We start from the raw sequence: 23,580 nt of genomic DNA, 5'->3' as shown, positions 1-23,580 counted from the left end.
TGCGCCTTATAACAAATACAACACAGGTCTGCGCCTTATAACAATTACAACACAGGTCTGCGCCTTATAACAATTACAACACAGTTCTGCGCCATATAACAATTACAACACAGGTCTGCGCCTTATAACAATTACAACACAGGTCTGCGCCTTATAACAATTACAACACAGTTCTGCGCCTTATAACAAATACAACACAGGTCTGCGCCTTATAACAATTACAACACAGTTCTGCGCCTTATAACAATTACAACACAGTTCTGCGCCTTATAACAAATACAACACAGGTCTGCGCCTTGTAACAATTACAACACAGTTCTGTGCCTTATAACAATTACAACACAGTTCTGTGCCTTATAACAATTACAACACAGTTCTGTGCCATATAACAAATACAACACAGTTCTGCGCCTTATAACAAATACAATACAGTTCTGTGCCTTATAAAAATTACAACACAGTTCTGTGCCTTATAACAATTACAACACAGTTCTGTGCCTTATAACAATTACAACACAGTTCTGTGCCATATAACAAATACAACACAGGTCTGTGCCATATAACAATTACAACACAGTTCTGTGCCTTATAACAATTACAACACAGGTCTGCGCCTTATAACAAATACAACACAGGTCTGCGCCTTATAACAATTACAACACAGTTCTGCGCCTTATAACAATTACAACACAGTTCTGCGCCTTATAACAAATACAACACAGGTCTGCGCCTTATAACAAATACAATACAGTTCTGTGCCTTATAAAAATTACAACACAGTTCTGTGCCTTATAACAATTACAACACAGTTCTGTGCCTTATAACAATTACAACACAGTTCTGTGCCATATAACAAATACAACACAGGTCTGTGCCATATAACAATTACAACACAGTTCTGTGCCTTATAACAATTACAACACAGGTCTGCGCCTTATAACAAATACAACACAGGTCTGCGCCTTATAACAATTACAACACAGTTCTGCGCCTTATAACAATTACAACACAGTTCTGCGCCTTATAACAAATACAACACAGGTCTGCGCCTTGTAACAATTACAACACAGTTCGGTGCCTTATAACAATTACAACACAGTTCTGTGCCTTATAACAATTACAACACAGTTCTGTGCCATATAACAATTACAACAAAGTTCTGTGCCATATAACAATTACAACACAGTTCTGTGCCTTATAACAAATACAACACAGTTCTGCGCCATATGACAAATACAACACAGGTCTGCACCTTATAACAATTACAACACAGGTCTGCGCCTTATAACAATTACAACACAGGTCTGCGCCTTATAACAATTACAACACAGGTCTGCGCCTTATAACAATTACAACACAGGTCTGCGCCTTATAACAATTACAACACAGGTCTGCGCCTTATAACAATTACAACACAGTTCTGTGCCTTATAACAATTACAACACAGTTCTGTGCCTTATAACAATTACAACACAGTTCTGTGCCATATAACAAATACAACACAGTTCTGCGCCTTATAACAAATACAATACAGTTCTGCGCCTTATAAAAATTACAACACAGTTCTGCGCCTTATAACAATTACAACACAGTTCTGCGCCTTATAACAAATACAATACAGTTCTGCGCCTTATAAAAATTACAACACAGTTCTGCGCCTTATAACAATTACAACACAGTTCTGTGCCATATAACAATTACAACACAGTTCTGTGCCTTATAACAAATACAACACAGTTCTGCGCCATATGACAAATACAACACAGGTCTGCACCTTATAACAATTACAACACAGGTCTGCGCCTTATAACAATTACAACACAGGTCTGCGCCTTATAACAATTACAACACAGGTCTGCGCCTTATAACAATTACAACACAGTTCTGCGCCTTATAACAAATACAACACAGGTCTGCGCCTTATAACAATTACAACACAGGTCTGCGCCTTATAACAATTACAACACAGTTCTGCGCCATATGACAAATACAACACAGGTCTGCACCTTATAACAATTACAACACAGTTCTGCGCCTTATAACAATTACAACACAGTTCTGTGCCTTATAACAATTACAACACAGTTCTGCGCCTTATAACAATTACAACACAGTTCTGCGCCATATAACAATTACAACACAGGTCTGCGCCATATAACAATTACAACACAGGTCTGCGCCATATAACAAATACAACACAGGTCTGCGCCTTATAACAATTACAACACAGTTCTGTGCCTTATAACAATTACAACACAGTTCTGTGCCATATAACAATTACAACACAGTTCTGTGCCATATAACAATTACAACACAGTTCTGTGCCTTATAACAATTACAACACAGTTCTGCGCCTTATAACAATTACAACACAGTTCTGCGCCATATAACAATTACAACACAGTTCTGCGCCTTATAACAAATACAACACAGTTCTGTGCCATATAACAATTACAACACAGTTCTGTGCCATATAACAAATACAACACAGTTCTGTGCCATATAACAATTACAACACAGTTCTGTGCCATATAACAAATACAACACAGTTCTGTGCCTTATAACAATTACAACACAGTTCTGTGCCATATAACAATTACAACACAGGTCTGCGCCATATAACAAATACAACACAGTTCTGCGCCTTATAACAATTACAACACAGTTCTGTGCCTTATAACAATTACAACACAATTCTGCGCCATATAACAATTACAACACGGTTCTGTACCTTATAACAATTACAACACAATTCTGCGCCATATAACAATTACAACACAGTTCTGTGCCATATAACAAATACAACACAGTTCTGTGCCTTATAACAATTACAATACAGTTCTGTGCCTTATAACAATTACAACACAGTTCTGTGCCATATAACAAATACAACACAGTTCTGTGCCTTATAACAATTACAACACAATTCTGCGCCATATAACAATTACAACACAGTTCTGCGCCTTATAACAAATACAGCACAGTTCTGCGCCTTATAACAATTACAACACAGGTCTGTGCCATATAACAATTACAACACAGTTCTGTGCCTTATAACAATTACAACACAGTTCTGTGCCTTATAACAATTACAACACAGGTCTGCGCCTTATAACAATTACAACACAGGTCTGCGCCTTATAACAATTACAACACAGGTCTGCGCCTTATAACAATTACAACACAATTCTGCGCCATATAACAATTACAACACAGTTCTGCGCCTTATAACAATTACAACACAGGTCTTGCGCCTTATAACAATTACAACACAATTCTGCGCCATATAACAATTACAACACAGTTCTGCGCCTTATAACAATTACAACACAGGTCTGCGCCTTATAACAATTACAACACAATTCTGCGCCATATAACAATTACAACACAGTTCTGCGCCTTATAACAATTACAACACAGGTCTGCGCCTTATAACAATTACAACACAATTCTGCGCCATATAACAAATACAACACAGTTCTGCGCCTTATAACAATTACAGCACAGTTCTGCGCCATATGACAAATACAACACAGTTCTGTGCCATATAACAATTACAACACAGTTCTGCGCCTTATAACAATTACATTACAACACAGTTCTGCGCCTTATAACAATTACAACACAGTTCTGTGCCTTATAACAATTACAACACAATTCTGCGCCATATAACAATTACAACACAGTTCTGCGCCTTATAACAAATACAGCACAGTTCTGCGCCTTATAACAATTACAACACAGGTCTGTGCCATATAACAATTACAACACAGTTCTGTGCCTTATAACAATTACAACACAGTTCTGTGCCTTATAACAATTACAACACAGGTCTGCGCCTTATAACAATTACAACACAGGTCTGCGCCTTATAACAATTACAACACAGGTCTGCGCCTTATAACAATTACAACACAATTCTGCGCCATATAACAATTACAACACAGTTCTGCGCCTTATAACAAATACAGCACAGTTCTGCGCCTTATAACAATTACAACACAGGTCTGTGCCATATAACAATTACAACACAGTTCTGTGCCTTATAACAATTACAACACAGTTCTGTGCCTTATAACAATTACAACACAGGTCTGCGCCTTATACCAATTACAACACAGGTCTGCGCCTTATAACAATTACAACACAGGTCTGCGCCTTATAACAATTACAACACAATTCTGCGCCATATAACAATTACAGCACAGTTCTGCGCCATATGACAAATACAACACAGTTCTGCGCCTTATAACAATTACATTACAACACAGTTCTGCGCCTTATAACAATTACAACACAGTTCTGCGCCTTATAACAATTACAGCACAGTTCTGCGCCATATGACAAATACAACACAGTTCTGCGCCTTATAACAATTACATTACAACACAGTTCTGCGCCTTATAACAATTACAACACAATTCTGCGCCATATAACAATTACAACACAGTTCTGTGCCATATAACAATTACAACACAGTTCTGCGCCATATAACAATTACAGCACAGTTCTGCGCCATATAACAATTACAGCACAGTTCTGTACCTTATAACAATTACAACACAGTTCTGTACCTTATAACAATTACAACACAGTTCTGTGCCTTATAACAATTTAGCCTCACATCATTTCCCAGGGTAATGCAAATAAACAGCTTTGCCCGCTGATATTATAAATACATGGCTTGAAAACACGGAACAAAGAGGGAAGAAAAGGCGATATATTGTACAGTTCCAGTAGTGCATGTACCAGACAATAAGGTAAGGTCATCTGACAGCAGAAACTCCTTCTGCTCGGAGAGTTCATTAGGCTGAAAGAATGTCTCACACAGCAGACCTACCAGTCCCTGCAAAAACAAATTGTATACGTTTGGGCCTGTAGAGGTCGGAGTAGGTTGCAGGGAAAGCAACTGGGGAAATGAGCGTATTATTTGTCAGGGGGGAAGAAACTAATTGATGGAGAGTAACCAAGTAGAGGTAATACCAGACCCTCAGTCACAACTGGCTATGAAGCCTGCTACAGTTCCACGAACCTGCAATCCAGCAGCATGTGGGAGAACAGGGGAGGCCAAACCAGGCGAAGGGGCCACCCCCTGCAACCCACTGATAGCACGCTGCATAAAATGCCCCTGAGCATTGGCGTGCATGGCCGTATGACGGCTTATTGTGGGAAGAGGGAGGCCCTGTTTCATGTTAGCAATGCTACTGTGCTGTGTGATCCGTGCGCCCCTAGTTACAGACTGCCTTTGTAGTAGGTGAAAAACGAGCCCAGCAGAGGAAGACTGCACAGCCTGAACCCAAAGCCACAACATCTCAAACAGGAAATTCCCCAACAAGGCTGACTTCTCCCGTGCTGCATGTGTTCAGCCGCTCCAGCAATTACATCAAATGCTCTCGCTGTAATGCTTCACAAGGAAGGAAAATATCCACAGTGATGTATCAGTTCCAAAGCCTTTCTGCAATTGCGGAAGGGCCCTAGTTACGGCACTAATTGGCCCCATTACTGTCCTGTGCCCACCTGTGACCCTGCGGTTAGTAGTTATAATGCAGATACTATACTGGCTGGAATCCTGTTTACTTGTGGAGCAGTGAATGCTTTCTATTTTGCCGTATATATATATATATATATATATATATATATATATATATATATATATGGTAAGTAATAACTGTACTTGGCAAAACTAACTGTTGCTGAACTACATATCCCAGGATGCTCACTTGCATATTATCTGGCAGGTGTCGCAGGCACACAGCTACGTTTCATGCCCCATCGTGGCACACTTCCTGGGCCTTGCCCATCTATCTCCCCAGTGTAACAAGAATATTGTACATGTTCCTTGGAAATATGCAGAGAAAAATGGCAAATGCACAAAATTATATTTTTGTTTTTCATTGCAAATATTTATCCGCATAGTTGTACAAAAGACAAATTAGTGTTCATTCGAAAACCGTGCCTTGTAAGAGATCGCCCCTTTAAAAAAAGAGTTCAGCCGGCATCCCACACGGCCGCTGAACTGGGCAGTCATTACATCCGGCCCATAATGTGATATTGGGGTGTACAGTATTACCCCTTTCACATATCCAATGCAGGATCCCACCCGGGAATTGGAAATGGGTCCTTCCCGGGTGGGATCCGGCATTGGACCTTAATGGCAGGCTTCCCGACCCGGCAATTTTCCGGGTCGGTTGCCATAGCGGCAGGGGGCAGAGCAAGATTTTAAAGCAGCAGCTTTTTAACAAGGCAAACCCTGGCTGGTTCAAGTAATAGCAGTTAAATCGCAGAAATCTCGCCGCTGCCTGCAACTCACATGTTATTACACATACCCCAATATCACACTACAGAAAATCTGATGATCATTTTAGTCAATGTCACTGGTTAAAAAAGAAGTAATGATATTCCCAGGGTGCCCTACGGTCCTGGGGATAGAGGGCCTAATTCAGACCTGATCACAGCAGCAAAATCTTTCTCTAATGGGCAAAACCATGTGCACTGCAGGTGGGGCAGATGTAACATGTGCAGAGAGAGTTAGATTTGGGTGGGGTGTGTTCAAACTGAAATCTAAATTGCAGTGTAAAAATATAGCAGCCAGTATTTACCCTGCACAGAAACAATATAACCCGCCCAAGTCTAACTCTCTCTGCACATGTTACATATACCCCTCCTGCAGTGCACATGGTTTTGCCCATTAGAGAAAGATTTTACTGCTGCGATCAGGTCTGAATTAAGGGCTTAATTCAGACCCAATTGCTGCAACGGCAGCAATTGCAGCCTGAATACCTTTTGGTTGTGAGCACGCGACCGCCCCTGATTGACAGGCAGAGGCAGTCGCAGGGCGGGAGGGGGTGTGCCAATGGCATTAGAACGCTGTTGGGGGGGGGGGTGCGGTCCAGACATCGCAGGCGTGTTCGGACTGTTGCTGGGGCGGGCCGCAGCGGCTGCGACCCAGAACATGGCGGGTAGCCGCCTGCCACCGCACATGCTTTCACACCTGTGCGAGGGGAGGGGGGGGGGGAGGCTGACATGCGGGGCGGACTAGCCCTGTGCTGGGAGAGAGAAAGTATGATAATAGGGGGCATTTACTAACAGTGTAAATGTGCGGTGGTATGATATTATAGCATCACATACTGTATCACAACACTCTGGGGTCAATCCAATTAGCAGCGAAGTGTGCGAAGTGCCATTGCCGCGGCGTGTAAACACAGGCAAAGGCACCCGATCTCGCAGCCTGAATTCTGCCTGAATCCGCTCAAAATTGCTCGCTACCCTATGGGGCAGCAAGTGCTTTTGAATTTGGCCCGCCGTAAAGTGCAGCCTCTCACGCGATATTATGGCGGCTAATTGGATTGACCCTTCTTCCTTTACTAACTGGGAGTCAGCCCCCTAATCCGCCGGTTCCATCCCCAGTCACTGGGCACTGAATGTATTGCATTTCCCTTTTATTGCAGATATCTTTGACGGTCATATAAACAAACAGAACTGCTGTGGTGTATACAGCAACCAATACACAATGAGCTTTCATCAATCTAGTGCACGTCAGTCAGTGTATACAAACGCCTCGCTGGTTGCTATGGGTTACTGCACATTTTGACTTTGTTGTACAAATAAATTCATTTCTAAAAACGATACGACGAGACCTAGAACATAGTAACCAATGCCATTCTTATGTTACTAGTCTGGTTGGTTGCTACTGGTAACGCATACTTAGAAACCGTTACCTCAGACTTGTACACACCACTTATTCCTCATGTACATGCGCTGCACAGTAACGGCGACTGCTGTACATAACGTCATTCCTGTATGTTTCCTATTAGACACCCAGGACTCCAAAGAGAAAAACAAAATGGAGATTCTCTACATCCTGGTCCCAAGTGTCGCTATCCCCTTGGCGATTGCCTTACTGTTTTTCTTCATTTGCATCTGCCGTAATAACCAGAAGACTTCATCCCCGGCAGTGCCGCCACAGCCCAAGCATGTACGAGGGCAGAACGTTGAGATGTCCATGCTGAATGCTTATAAGCCCAAGGTAAGAATACACGGGAGGGATATTGTGGGCAAAGGCGGGGGCAGGGATATGGGTGCAGAGGCTACAAGGCCATGGGGTGAGTGAGTAGGCATCCCATTATAGTGCACGTGTAGATTCCATAGGTGTCTTAGGGGGACATGTACTAAGCAGTGATAAAAGTGGATAAGTGAGCCAGTGGAGAAGTTGCCCATGGCAATTAATCAGCACTGAAGTAACATCTATAATTTGCATGCTATAAATGGTACAGAACTGCTGATTGGTTGATGGGGAAATTTCTCCACTGGCTCACTTCTCCTCTTATCACTGCTTAGTAAATGTCCCCCTTAATGAGAGTGATGAGTAGGCATGCACCTGACAGACTGCGCAGGATTTCCTGTGTAATACTAAGGCAATTAGAGATGCATGTCAGAAAAGATGTACTGGTGCGTTAATCGGCCTTTCTCTAACGTCCTAGTGGATGCTGGGGACTCCGTCAGGACCATGGGGAATAGCGGGCTCCGCAGGAGACAGGGCACATCTAAAAAGCCTTTTAGGTCACATGGTGTGTACTGGCTCCTCCCCCTATGACCCTCCTCCAAGCTTCAGTTAGGTTTCTGTGCCCGTCCGAGTAGGGTGCAACCTGGATGGCTCTCTTATAGAGCTGTTTAGAAAAGTCTTTTTTAGGTTTAAACTAATCAGTGATTCCTGCTGGCGACAGGATCACTGCAACGTGGGACTTAGGGGAGAGACTTGCAACTCACCTGCGTGCAGGAGGATTGAAGTCTTAGGCTACTGGACACTGAGCTCCAGAGGGAGTCGGAACACAGGTCAGCCTGGGGTTCGTCCCGGAGCCGCGCCGCCGATCCCCCTTACAGACGCTGAAGACGGCGGAGACGGAGGTCCGGTGACAGGCGGCAGAAGGCTTCTCAGTCTTCATAGAGGTAGCGCACAGCACTGCAGCTGTGCGCCATTGTTGTCTCACAGGCTCACTGACACGGTCACGGAGGGTGCAGGGCGCTGCTGGGGGCGCCCTGGGCAGCAATATAAATACCTAATTTGGCAAAAGAAATACACCACATATAGCCATTAAGGCTATATGTATGTATTTTAACCCAGGCCAGTATTAAAGAAACCGGGAGGAAAAGCCCGCCGAGAAAGGGGCGGAGCTTATTCTCCTCAGCACACAGGCGCCATTTTCCTGCCCAGCTCCGCTGGTGAGGAAGGCTCCCACTCTCCCCTGCACTGCACTACAGAAACAGGGTTAAAGAGAAGGGGGGCATAAATTGGCGATATATATATATATATTAAGAGCGCATATATAGAAACAACACCTTCTAGGGTTGTTATATACATTATAGCGCTTTTGGTGTGTGCTGGCAAACTCTCCCTCTGTCTCCCCAAAGGGCTAGTGGGTCCTGTCCTCTATCAGAGCATTCCCTGTGTGTGTGCTGTAGGTCGGTACGTGTGTGTCGACATGTATGAGGAAAATGTTGGTGAGGAGACGGAGAAAATTGCCTGTAATGGTGATGTCACTCTCTAGGGAGTCGACACCGGAATGGATGGCTTACTTATGGAATTACGTCATAATGTCAACACGCTGCAAGCCGGTTGACGACATGAGACAGCCGGCGGACAAATTAGTATCGGTCCAGGCGTCTCAGACACCGTCAGGGGCTTGTAAAAACGCCCAATTACCTCAGTCGGTCGACAGACACTGACACGGACACTGACCCCAGTGTCGACGGTGAAGAAACAAACGTATTTTTCCTTTAGGGCCACAAGTTACATGTTAAGGGCAATGAAGGAGGTGTTACATATTTCTGATACCACAAGTACCACAAATAAGGGTATTTTGTAGGGTGGGAATAAACTACTTGTAGTTTTGCCTGAATCAGATAAATTAAATGAAGTGTGTGATGATACGTGGGGTTCCTCCGATAGAAAGTTATGGGCGGTATACCCTTTCCCGCCAAAAGTAAGGGCGAGTTGGAAAACACACCTTAGGGTGGATAAGGCGCTCACACGCTTATAAAAACATGGCGTTACCGTCTCCAGATACGGCCGCCCTCAAGGAGCCAGCTGATAGGAAGCTGGAAAAATATCATAACAGTATATACACACATACTGGTGTTATACTACGACCAGCAATCGCCTCAGCCTGGATGTGCAGCGCTGAGGGGGCTTGGTCGGATTTCCTGACTGAAAATTTTGATACCCTTGACAGGGACAAGATTTTATTGACTATAGAGCATTTTAAGGATGCATTTCTATATATGCGTGATGCGCAGAGGCATATTTGCATTCTGGCATCAAAAGTAAATGTGATGTACATATCTGCCAGACGAAGACACGATAGTGGTCAGGTGAGGCAGATTCCAGACGGCATATGGAAGTATTGCCGTATAAAGGGGCGGTCCATTGGACCTGGTGGCCATGGCAACAGCTGAAAAATCCACCTTTTGTTACCCCGAGTCACATTTCGGCAGAAAAGGACACAGTCTTTTCAGTCTCAGTCCTTTCGTCCCCATACGGGCAGGCGGGCAAAGGCCAGTCATATCTGCCCAGGGGTAGAGGAAAGGGAAGAAGACTGCAGCAAGCAGCCCATTCCCGGGAACAGAAGCCCTTCACAGCTTCTGCCAAGTCCGCAGCATAACGCTGGGGCCGTACAAGCGGACTCAGGTGCGGTAGGGGGTCATCTCAAGAGTTTCAGAATCACTCGCAAGGGAACTCCGGGATCCTACATGTAGTATCCCAGGTGTACATTGGAAATTCGAGACGTCTCCCCCTCACACAATTCACAGGCTGTATTCCCAGCAGGTGATAATCAAAGTACCCCTCTTACAACAAGGAAGGGGGTAGTATTCCACACTATATTGTGGTACTGAAGCCAACCGGCTCGGTGAGATCTGAAATATTTGAACACTTACATACAAGCGTTCAAATCAAGATGGAGTCACTCGGAGCAGTGATAGCGAACCAGGAAGAAGGGGACGATATGGTGTCACTGGATATCAGGGACGCTTACATACAGGTCCAAATTTGCCCTTCTCACCAAGGGTACTTCAGGTTCCTGGTACAGAACTGTCACTATCAGTTCAGACGCTGCCGTTTGGATTGTCCACGGCGCCCCGGGTCTTTACCAAGGTAATGGCCGGAATGATGATTTTTCTTAAAAGAAACATGGACGCTTTCCTGATAAGGGCAAGGTCCAGAGAACAGTTGGAGGTCGGAGTAGCACTATCTTAAGTAGTTCTACGACAGCACGAATGGATTCTAAATATTCCAAAATCGCAGCTTTTTCCGACGACACGTCTACTGTTCCTAGGGATGATTCTGGACACAGTCCAGAAAAACGTGTTTCTCCCAGTGGAGAAAGCCAGGGAGTTATCTGAGCTAATCGGGATCCTCCTAAAACCAGGAAAAGTGTCAGTGCATCATTGCACAAGAGTCCTGGTAAAAAATGGTGGCTTATTACGAAGCAATTCCATTCGGCAGATTTCCCGCAAGAACACTTCAGTGGGATCTGCTGGACAAATGGTCCGGATCGCATCCTCAGATGCATCAGCGGATAACCCTATATCCAAGGACAAGGGTGTCTCTCCTGTGGTGATTACAGAGTGCTCATCGTCTAGAGGGCCGCAGATTCGGCATTCAGGATTGGATGCCGGTGACCACGGAGGCCAGCCTGAGAGGCTGGGGAACAGTCACACAGGGAAAAAAATTTCCAAGGAAGTGTGATTAAGTCTGGAGAATTCTCTCCACATAGATGGAGCTAAGAGCAAAATTATAATGCTCTAAACTTAGCAAGACCTCTGCTTCAAGGTCAGCCGGTATTGATCCAGTGGGATAACATCACGGCAGTCGCCCACGTAAACAGAAAGGGCGGCACAAGAAGCAGGAGGGCAGTGACAAAACTGCAAGGATTTTTCGCTAGGCGGAAAATCATGTGATAGCACTGTCAGCAGTGTTCTTTCCGGGAGTGGACGACTGGGAAGCAGACTTCCTCAGCAGGCATTACCTCCACCCGGGAGAGTGGAAACTTCATAGGGAAGTTTTTCAGCATGATTGTGGACCGTTGGCAAAGACCAAAGGTGGACATGATGGCGTCCCGCCCGAACAAAAAACGGGACAGGTATTCCGCCAGGTCTTGAGACCTTCAGGCGATAGCTGTGGATGTTCTGGTAACACCGTGGGTGTACCAGTCAGTGTATGTGTTCCCTCCTCTGTTTCTCATAACCAAGGTATTGAGAATTATAAGACATAGAGGAGTATGAACTATACTAGTGGCTCCGGATTGGCCAAGAGGGACTTGGTACCCGGAACTTCAAGAGATGCTCACAGAGGACTAAGGGCCTGGGGAGCTAAGAAGGGACTTGCTTCAGCAAGTACCATGTATATTCCAAGACTTACCGCGGCTGCGTGTGACGGCATGGCGGTTGAATGCCGGATCCTGAAGGGAAAAGGCATTCCATAAGAGGTCATACCTACCCTGGTCAAAGCCAGGAAGGAGGTGACCGCACAACGTCATCACCACATGTGGTGAAAATATGTTGCGTGGGTGAGGCCAGGAAGGCTCCACGAAGGAAATTCAACTAGGTCGATTTCTACACTTCCTGAAAACAGGAGTGTTTTGAGCCTCAAATTGGGGTTCATTAAGATTTAAATTTCGGCCCTGTAGATTTTCTTCCAGAAAGAATTGACTTCAGTTCCTGAAGTCCAGATTGTAAAGGGTGTATTGCATATACAGCTCTTTTGTGCCTCTAGGGGCACCGTGAGATCTCAACATAGTGTGGGGATTCCTTATATTCATATTGGTTTGAACCGCTCAAATCTGTGGATTTGAAATATCTCACATGGAAAGTGACCATGCTGTTGACCAATATCTCACATGGAAAGTGACCATGTTGTTAGCCCTGGCCTCGGCCAGGCGATTGTCAGAATGGGCGGCTTTGTCTTACAAAAGCCCATATTAAAAATTTTCCATTTGAACAGGGCAGAACTGGGTCTCGTCTCCAGTTTCTTCCTAAAGGGGTGTCAGCGTTTTCACCTGAAACAACCTATTGTGGTGCCTGCGGCTACTAGGGACTTGGAGGACTCCAAATTATTAGACGTTGTCAGGGCCCTAAAAAAATATATATATATATATATATATAGTTAGGACGGCTGGTGTCAGAAAGTCTGACTTGCTGTTTATATTGTATGCACCCAACAAGCTGGGTGCTCCTGCTTCTAAGCAGTCTATTGCACGCTAGATTTGTAGTACAATTCAGCTTGCACATTCTGTGGCAGGCCTGCCACAGCCGAAATATGTAGATGCCCATTCCACAAGGAAGGTGGCCTCATCCTGGGCGGCTGCCCGAGGAGTCTCGGCATTATAACTTTGCCGAGCAGCTACGTGGTCAGGGGAGAACACGTTTGTAAAATTTTACAAATTTGATACTCTGGCTAAAGAGGACCTGGAGTTCTCTCATTCGGTGCTGCAGAGTCATCCGCACTCTCCCGCCCGTTTGGGAGCTTTGGTATAATCCCCATGGTCCTGACGGAGTCCCCAGCATCCACTAGGACGTTAGAGAAAATAAGATTTTACTTACCGATAAATCTATTTCTCGTAGTCCGTAGTGGATGCTGGGCGCCCATCCCAAGTGCGGATTGTCTGCAATGTTTGTACATAGTTATTGTTACAAAAATCGGGTTATTACTATTGTTGTGAGCCATCTTTTTAGAGGCTACTTCGTTTTGTTATCATACTGTTAACTGGGTTCAGATCACAAGTTGTACGGTGTGATTGGTGTGGCTGGTATGAGTCTTACCCGGGATTCAAGATCCTTCCTTATTGTGTACGCTCGTCCGGGCACAGTACCTAACTGAAGCTTGGAGGAGGGTCATAGGGGGAGGAGCCAGTACACACCATGTGACCTAAAAGGCTTTTTAGATGTGCCCTGTCTCCTGCGGAGCCCGCTATTCCCCATGGTCCTGACGGAGTCCCCAGCATCCACTACGGACTACGAGAAATAGATTTATCGGTAAGTAAAATCTTATTTTCTGTAAGTAGGCCTAAGCTTGTCTTTGTGTCTTAAGTTGTAAGCTCCGTTGGTGCAGGTACATGTATAAATGTTGCATAACTGTGCAGAATAGTGTAACATATGTTGGTGCTATATACACGGTCGAGTCACATTATTATGACCACCTCTTACATGTGACGTTAGCAGCGCGTAGCCCATGAAGTACGTCACGTGACTGCGCTGGCTTGGTGGGTATATAAGGTGTGTGATAGGCCGTCTGCACACATATCACTCGTTGCTGTCATGGGTAAAAGGGGCGATTTATCCAAAAGGGATGATTATCAGCTTTCGGGCCAAGGGTGGCAGTATTACTGACACAGCGCAGTGTGTGAACTGTCCGCGTGCTGCTGCGGTGAAGGTGTATCGTGACTGGACAAATGGCACCATTGCAAATAACCGACGTGGAAACTGCGGAGCGCCATTGATGTGAGAGGTGAACGTCGGCTACTAAGGTGCGTGAGGAACGACCGACGCGCTACAGTGGAGCAGATCACCGTCACAATGAACCTGGGGGCTACCAGACGTGTGTCTAAAAGGACAGTTCAGCCCGTCTAGCTGCTGTCCGCGCTGCACACGCCGGTTACTCTGGCTATTACCTGGGGGTCATAATAATGTGACTCCACCGTGTATATAATATTAGAATCATTTTACATATCAAAAAGATAAAGTGCAACTGTAAATGCTAATGATTACAAATAATAAAATGTATATTTTTGGATTCCTTAGATAGATACCTAATGAACGCATCTCTCTCTGTCTTCCAATAAACTGGAGATACTGATTGCGGACTAGTAATGGCTGGTTCCAATTCCCAGTTATAGTCTGTTTAGTTTGGCTCCATCCATGCAATTGTTTTACGCTATTGTACATGGTTGTAAAACACCTACTCGTCATGCAGACCTGATCACCATGACAGTGCAGTGGCTTGGGAAGTGCGGGCAGAGCCAAATCTTTAGGGGTTAGTTGCACTAATAGGCCTGTATGAAGCCGGGGTGAGGCAGGCAGACCCCGCACACAGGTCAGGCGTAGGTCATTTTGCTTTCATTACTGAGATATAATTTACAATATGGCAGATCTAAACAAGTTTGGCCTAAAGGATTTGTGTAACGCAAACCATCTGGGCTCCAACAACACAGCTAATTTCCTGCCATTGACATACGTTTAACTGGCTCCATATTTCAGGACCATGATTTGATATCCCCAGCAAGTAAGCAGTAACACGGCTATTGACTTACTGGGGTATTGTTACATCATGACGATATTTTAGTAATTGGGGAACAATTGGCCAATTGTGCTCTGATACTTGTGGCCTTCTCAAATTTATAGGTGTGATTGTTTTTTGGGCTTTTTTTTTTAGCCAACCTGTTAGATAAAATAATTGTTGCTTTTAATCAGTGTACGTGATGAAGGCAACCCCCCCCCCCCCCACCTCCAGAATTTGCACTTGATTAATATAGTTTATCATGAGTCCTCGAGAAATAGGCCCCACCCCCTTGTGTCACATGGCTCATGGTGTACGAATTCCGTAATGACCTATACATGTCCGCGCCTGACACCACACCACATTTATTGCACTTGCATTGTGCAAACTGTGATTTTTTTCTCTTGGGCTTACAATTATTTTTTTGAGGAGGTAAATTCTGCACCTCAAGGGCAACGAGTATTTTTATGCAATTCTACAAACTAATTCTGGCACAAGCACCAAGCGGGTATGATCACTGTCTACATTGGTCACTCATATGGTCCCCCTGCAAAGGCAATTGCGATCACTGCTGATGAGGCCAATGGGCTTTATTCAGGTTTGTTAGCAAACCAAAAAAGCACACAACTGGCCAAAACATGCTGCACTGCAGGGGAGGCAGATGTAACATGTGCAGAGACAGTTAGATTTGGGTGGGGTGTGTTCAAACTGAATCGCAGTTTAAAAATAAAGCAGCCAGTATTTACCCTGCACAGAAACAATATAACCCACCCAAATCTAACTCTCTCTGCACATGTTACATCTGCCCCACCTGCACTGAAGTATGCTTTTGGCAATTAGTGTGCTTTCTTGGTTTGCTAATAAACCTGAAAACCCCCCAATGTCATCAACTACTAAAACATATAGGGCGGTATTAAATTCTTTCTGCCTCCTTCCACACCCGTTCTGTTTCTGCTGACGGGTGTAGTGACATAATTTCAGCTTGCTCCCCTCGGGGTAGCGGGGCGCACAACCCTTTATGCAGCTAAACCTGATTACTATGGGCGCTATATACGCAATAACGGGGATCAGTTTAGAAAGAGATTGGGCGTGATATATCATTTGAATACCGCCCTTAAGGGGGGGATACACACGGAGAGGTCCGTGCTTAAATTTTAAGCAATCTGAATTGATTGATTAGAAATTAAGGGGGTAATTTCATGTTGATCGCAGCAGGATTTTTGTTAGCAATTGGGCAAAACCATGTGCACTGCAGGGGCAGCAGATATAACATGTGCAGAGAGAGTAATAGGCCCTACACACTGGCCGATTTTCTGAAAGATATGAACGATCTCGTTCATAAATGAACGAGAACTCGTTCATATCTTTCAGTGTGGAGGCTCCAGCGATGAACGATGCGCGGTCCCGCGCTCGTTCATCGCTGGTCCCCCGTCGGCTGTGCATGCAGGCCAATATGGACGATCTCGTCCATATTTGCCTGCAGTTCTATGGAGCCGCGTGACGGGGGGAGTGAAGAAACTTCACTCCCCCCGTCACTGCCCCCCCGCCGCCGGGTCGCTCGTCGGCCGTATCCGCCGTCGGGCAACTCGGCGGCGGGTCGGCCAGTGAGTAGGGCCCCTTAGATTTGGGTGGGGTGTGTTCAATCTGCAATCTAATTTGCAGTGTAAAAATAAAGCAGCCAGTATTTACCCTGCACAGAAACAAAATAACCCACCCAAATCTAACTCTCTCTACACATGTTATATCTGCCTCCCCTGCAGTGCACATGGTTTTACCCAATTGCTATCAAAAATCCTGCTGCGATCAACTTGGAATTACCCCCCAAGCACGGATCTCTCCGTGTGTAGGGGTCCCGGCGACAGCGATGGGCGGTCACGCACGTCGCTACCGCCGTCTCTAGTTGTGGCATGCATGCAGGCCAAATCTAGTGAGATCGCTCATTTCACCACTGGGTGAAATGAGCGGCCCTCCGTGCCCCCCACCTCGCACAGCACACATCGCGCTGAGCGGGGGGAGAGATGTGTGCTGAGCGGTCTGTGCTAGATCGCTCAGCACACATCTCTCCCCGTGTGTACGGGGGCGTAGACTTCTAGATAAAGATGAACGTAGACAGAGATTTTTACACTTAGCTACAAATAACATAATGGTCATGGATATATTGAATTTAAAAACCCAAACACACATTTTAGGGATGGTAAGAAAGAAAAAAGGGACAAGATGTGTTGGGTCTATTAGAGGGACAACTAGGGGGGGTGGGGGGATGTGTAGTATGTATATAGTATTTTCATAGCTTCCATCATTACTTAATATGTATCGCTGAGACCGGCAGCATCCACAGTAAGAGTATATGAAGGTCTATGTACAGGAACAGCCCGCTGCGAGTCTGATGTAAAGTTGACGTTTGAGGATCAGCCAGTGCAGTGGGATCTGTTTGTTGATATTCCGAATGCGGAATAGTTTCCAGCCTTAATTGCACGCAGTGGCTGATCAAATCCTATTTATAGTCACGCAGGAATGTACCGGAGCTATTTATAGCAACTTGCACTAAATGTGCAATTAACTCTATGTAATCGGATGCTATTATTTTTTATTAAGTATATGTAACAATGCTATAGAACTGTTATGTTATGCTTAAAGTTATAATTTAGCTTCCGTGGTCCATAGCGGTTTAATTTAGCATTTGACGTTCGGCCAGAGGTATCCTGGGAGATGTTAAATAACTTCAGCGCAGAAGACTTGTGCTAGAGCAGTTGGAAAGAGACGTGAGGTGTAGCCTCTTTTCCATCTTCTGCTATGGGTCTTGGCTATGTACTATTACACCGCTAATTGCCAATATAATAAGTGATAAAGTGTTTAATTAGAGTACAGTATATAAGCACACTGTATACTGTTTGGAACCAGCAATATGTGTTGATTTCTCTGTGCTTTTTCTTTACAGACCAAAGCAAAGGAGCTTCCTCTGTCCGCAGTGAGGTTTATGGAAGAATTGGGCGAATGTGTTTTTGGAAAGATATATAAAGGTCATCTGTACCTTCCCGGGATGGATCACGCCCAGCTTGTCGCCATCAAGACACTAAAGGATTACAACAATCCACAGCAGTGGTCAGAGTTTCAGCAGGAGGCTTCTCTCATGTCCGAGCTACATCACCCCAATATTGTATGCCTTCTCGGGGTGGTGACTCAAGAGCAGCCAGTGTGTATGTTGTTTGAATTCATGAATCAAGGAGATCTACACGAGTTCCTCATTATGAGGTCCCCTCATTCGGATGTTGGCTGCAGTAGTGACGAGGACGGCACGGTGAAATCGAGCCTCGATCATGGAGACTTCCTTCATATTGCCGTTCAGATTGCAGCTGGGATGGAGTATTTGTCCAGTCATTTCTTTGTCCATAAAGATCTTGCTGCCCGGAACATCTTGGTCGGAGAACAACTTCATGTCAAAATTTCTGACCTCGGTCTCTCTAGAGAAATATACTCAAGTGACTACTACAGAGTCCAAAACAATTCTCTTCTTCCCATTCGATGGATGCCTCCAGAGGCTATAATGTATGGAAAGTTTTCCTCCGACTCGGACATCTGGTCCTACGGGGTGGTACTGTGGGAAATATTTAGCTTTGGTCTTCAACCGTTTTATGGCTTTAGTAACCAAGAAGTCATAGATATGATCCGGAAGAGGCAGCTGCTGCCGTGCTCTGAGGATTGCCCTCCCAGGATGTACAGCCTGATGACCGAGTGTTGGCAGGAGATACCATCTAGGAGGCCAAGGTTCAAGGATATACACATGAGGCTACGGTCATGGGAAGGACTTTCAAGTCACACAAGCTCAACTACACCGTCGGGGGGTAATGCTACAACCCAGACAACATCTCTGAGTGCTAGCCCTGTTAGCAACTTAAGCAATCAAAGATATCCTAATTTTATCTTCTCAGCGCAAGGCATGCCACAGGCCCAAATAACTGGCTTTATTGGGCCACCATTAGCTCAAAACCAGAGGTTTATACCAATCAATGGATACCCTATCCCACCAGGATACGCTGCTTTTCCTGCTGCTCACTATCAACCCGCAGGGCCACCAAGAGTCATTCAACATTGCCCACCGCCAAAAAGCCGCTCGCCAAGCAGTGCAAGCGGATCGACTAGCACAGGTCACGTGACCAGCCTACCTTCTTCAGGCTCCAACCAAGATGCAAACATCCCTTTACTATCCCATATGTCTATGCAGAGCCATCCAAGTAGTATAGGGGTACAGTCCTTTGGAAGCAAAGGTAGCAAATCCTACAAAATGGACATGAAGCAGTCATCCTTACTAGAAGATTGTGATATCCACGGACATAACGACTCAATGATTTCGGCGGAGTTGTAAAATTCACAATGCATTTGTATATACTATATGGAGGAAATAACATACTGACATTCAAAAACAAAAAAAGTTTTATATAAAATATTTTTTATTGAACTGATGTAATTTTAGATGTTGAACGGACATTTCCTTCAGTATCTTCTGTGAAGTTAGAACATATACCTAACAGGCGGACAGGTGACCAGTTCGGAATGTGGCGATTGTTTGATGTCAATTCCATTTGCCGTAGGCAGACATATTAAGCAATGAAGATCACTACAGGTCTGGGGGGTCGTCCTTATCATGTGGTATACATTTTTTCTAATTAATTTTGGTCAATTTTATAAAAAAAAAAAAGAAAATATATGTGTATCCGTTATTCTACCAAAGATCAATAATATCCTTAGAAATACACAACACCAGAACAACATAAATATCAATATCTGTGAAAGGAACATACAGTAGTATAGATGGGTTGTACGGGATTCTTTCATTTTGATTCTGCATTATACAAGAAGCCTTTATGTCAGGACTTTATAGAACAGCACATTTGAAGTTATTTATGACTAAGGGGTATATTGGAATGTTGCGCACCTCATTAAGTGTCACTTCTTGCCCTCTATGTATAATTTGGTATAGGAAGCTAGGTATATCGTCTCTACCTGGGATTGTAAACTGATTCCAACTAAAAGATGGGTTCTACCAACAAGGTGCCTGATTCCTGTTTGTAAGTAAAGCAAAAAAGCAAGCAACGGGGCAAAACCAAACGCCTCCTTCCTGTCAATCTCCTTGTGATCGGCTGTGCGAATGGATTCTTAGTTAAATCCATCGCTCAGCAACGATCCGCTTTGTACCCATATGACGCTCCTGCGCATTGCGGTGCATGCGCAGTTCTGACCTGATCGCAGTGCTGCAAAAAAAAGCTAGCGAGCGATCAGGTCTGAATGACCCCCTATGTACGGTTTCTCAGTATAGTATGTATTACAGTACCAGTCAAAAGTTTGGACACATTTTCTCCTTCAAATGCAGCAAATGGTCTGGCATTCCCTGTGGTCAACAGTATCTGCGCCCAGTGCCTGCACTATCCCATTAGGGTCAATTATATATATATATATATATATATATATATATATATATATATATATGCATGCTGTATATTTACCACTAGTACAACTTCTGCAAAATGTATTCATTGGGTTAATGATCCATAGGACGCTGCTTTCCCTGTGCATCCCTAAGTACCTCTGGACAACGTGGTGAGTACTCCTGGGGGTACTAGTGCCCCAGCTTGATGACCACTGCCCTATAGGAACCATGTCATATACTGAGTCGGTTATGGGTATCACAACAATCACCGAAAAATAAAGTTTTTAGTCATTAGAACTGCACCACCCCACTGCGTCAGACCCACAGGACCATTAGAGCTGCACCACCCCCACTGCGTCAGACCCACAGGGCCATCAGAGCTGCACCAACCCACCGCGTCACACCCGCAGGGCCATTAGAGCTGCACCACCCCACTGCATCAGACCCACAGGACCATTAGAGCAGCACCACCCCACTGCGTTACACCCACAGGACCATCAGAGCAGCACCACCCCACTGCATTACACCCACAGGGCCATCAGAGCTGCACCAACCCACCGCGTCACACCCACAGGGCCATTAGAGCTGCATCACCCCACTGCATCAGACCCCCAGGGCCATTAGAGCTGCACCACCCCACTGCATCAGACCCACAGGGCCATTAGATCTCTACCACCCCACTGCATCTGACCCACAGGACCATTGCAGTATATTGCATTTTGTTAAAACCGTTCTATAACTGTGAAATTTAGAGGAGTTTCCCACTTTACATAACCCCTCAACTAAATACAGTACACTCCCTTCCCAACATTAGGACTTTGGTGGGGGTTCCATAGAGAATATTCACAATTAATTCTCTTTTGGCACAATCCACTTACCTATAACCAGGACCTCCACAGAATACCCTCCTTTACTCATTAGGACAGGCCTGGCCAACCTGTGGCTCTCCAGATGTTGTGAAACTACACATCCCAGCATGCCCTGCCACAGTTTTAGCATTCCCTAATAGCAAAATTGTGGCAAAGCATGATGGGACTTGTAGTTTTACAACAGCTGGAGAGCCACAGGTTGGCCAGGCCTGAATTAGGAACATCCACATAACAATGTTTTCTAGAGAAAATGCTAATTTACTTTTAAAGTTTGCATTCCGCCGAATCCAACGAACGCATCTATTTCCATGTCTGTGGTTCCTGGCGGGTATTTGTTCAGCTGGCAAATTGGCCGCTTCCACTGTATGTAGGCAACAGGGCTACTTAAGCTTAGTGTACAGCTGCAGATATGACCAGTAGCCTGGGATAACCTTGTTCCGGTATTCTTACATATTGGTGAGCAGTGCATTGTGGAGACCCCGTCCAACATTCAGATCATTCAGCTTTTTCGTTGCTGTGCAACTATATAAGGGCGATATTCTAGAGCACAGGTTCTCAAACTCGGTCCTCAGGACCCCACACGGTGCATGTCTTGCAGGTCTCCTCACAGAATCACAAGTGACATAATTAGCTCCACCTGCAGACCTTTTAAAATGTGTCAGTGATTAATACACCTGTGCATCTGCTGGGTTACCTGCAAAACATGCACTGTGTGGGGTCCTGAGGACCGAGTTTGAGAACCACTGTTCTAGAGTAAAGTCAACAGTCAAGAGGTCAATATGAAAATGGTCAACACAAGTTTTTTGGGTGTCATTTTGTATGTTTAACCCTATGTGAGCACAATTACTGGAAACATATGTCCTTGCCGGCTCGCCATGCTTCGTTCAAGGTTACTATTCCCAATCATAGTCCGCGTGGATAGTAAATCAATCAAAAGCAGGAAAAACATGGGAAAACTCCCAAAATCTTGTGCCGACCATTGTCACTTCGACCTTTTGATCATATTGACCTTTGTACCTGTCGACCTTAAGCACTGTCTACCTTTACCGGTTGAACTTTTGACCATGTCAACCTTTCTACCTTGTCGACCTATAGGACGACCATATGGGGTCGACCTATACAATGCAACACCATAAGACATCTTAATTAAAAGGTTTCAGTTGAATAGGTTCTCAGACATGGTTATTGAAATTTAAAATGTTGGATCACCAAGTACGAACAAAGCCGCAGATAACTGATTTGTTTGTACATATGCTCACTCTTTCAGATTGAGCAGATTTGGATAATTTTGTCCCTGTATAAATCATTACATGAAAAGGTTGCGTGGGTAATTATTAAACTTTAGGATCAGTGGATATCTCCGTAGCCTTCAAACGACCACCGGCTACACCTGGATGATGCCTCCCTCGTGTCTTCTGCTAATTTCTTGTATGAATCATTTTGAACCATTAAAGTTTAGTAAATATAAACTGTTTATTTTGAAACCACTTCAACATTTTTCAAAAAGTTTTTTTTTTTAATTAGTATTATTATATTATGCTATTCACACTGTCAGTCTGTGTATATAAATAAATAGTTTTGTTTTTGTAATTGTGGTTGGAGAAGAAAAAAAAACAGTTGCTTCCTAAATTTACAGTTTTGTATTATGAGTTTTTATGTACAAATCTTTTGCACAAAAGTGTTATGTTTTATACAGCGGAAATGAAAATACATCTCTGCCTTTTATGTGTTTGTGTGTTCTTTGTGTTTATTTGTTTGTATTCTAGACATCCTTAAAATGTACTTATCACCAACTGACGCTAGTGGAGTCCATGGCAGCCAACAGGGGGGGGCTGTGGGGACTTGTGTCCCGGGCCATTAGAGAGGGAGGCCTTCCCCTGGCTCCTACCGCCAATACCTGGAGACAGGGATGGCCTGGGGCCTTAATTTGGCCCTGGCAATCGTGAACGCGCGAGCGTCACAGGGGGCGTGTCGCACGACATATGGAGGCGTGCCGCGATTCATAGGGGCGTGGACTC

At 44.6% G+C, this 23,580-nt stretch overlaps 1 protein-coding gene and 1 long non-coding RNA gene across 3 annotated transcripts in view; one reads left to right on the top strand and one right to left on the bottom strand.

The window, feature by feature from the left end:
- The window catches only part of ROR1 (receptor tyrosine kinase like orphan receptor 1), a 418,323-nt gene extending 395,036 nt beyond the window's left edge, over positions 1-23,287 (top strand). For both annotated transcript variants that reach the window (XM_063939183.1, XM_063939184.1), the window contains exons 8-9: positions 7,815-8,026; positions 18,207-23,287. In XM_063939183.1, coding sequence (XP_063795253.1) covers positions 7,815-8,026; positions 18,207-19,631 — 1,637 coding nt within the window. In that variant the 3' untranslated portion in view covers positions 19,632-23,287. The remainder of the gene's footprint in view (positions 1-7,814; positions 8,027-18,206) is intronic.
- LOC134957357 (uncharacterized) overlaps positions 1-23,580 on the bottom strand; it is a 177,557-nt gene that overhangs the window by 135,675 nt on the left and 18,302 nt on the right. The gene's annotated exons all lie outside the window — the stretch shown is intronic.

Source organism: Pseudophryne corroboree, chromosome 9 (assembly GCF_028390025.1).
Source record: "Pseudophryne corroboree isolate aPseCor3 chromosome 9, aPseCor3.hap2, whole genome shotgun sequence".
In the NCBI taxonomy this organism is placed as follows: Eukaryota; Metazoa; Chordata; class Amphibia; order Anura; family Myobatrachidae; genus Pseudophryne; species Pseudophryne corroboree.
This window is presented reverse-complemented; position numbering and strand designations above follow the sequence as displayed.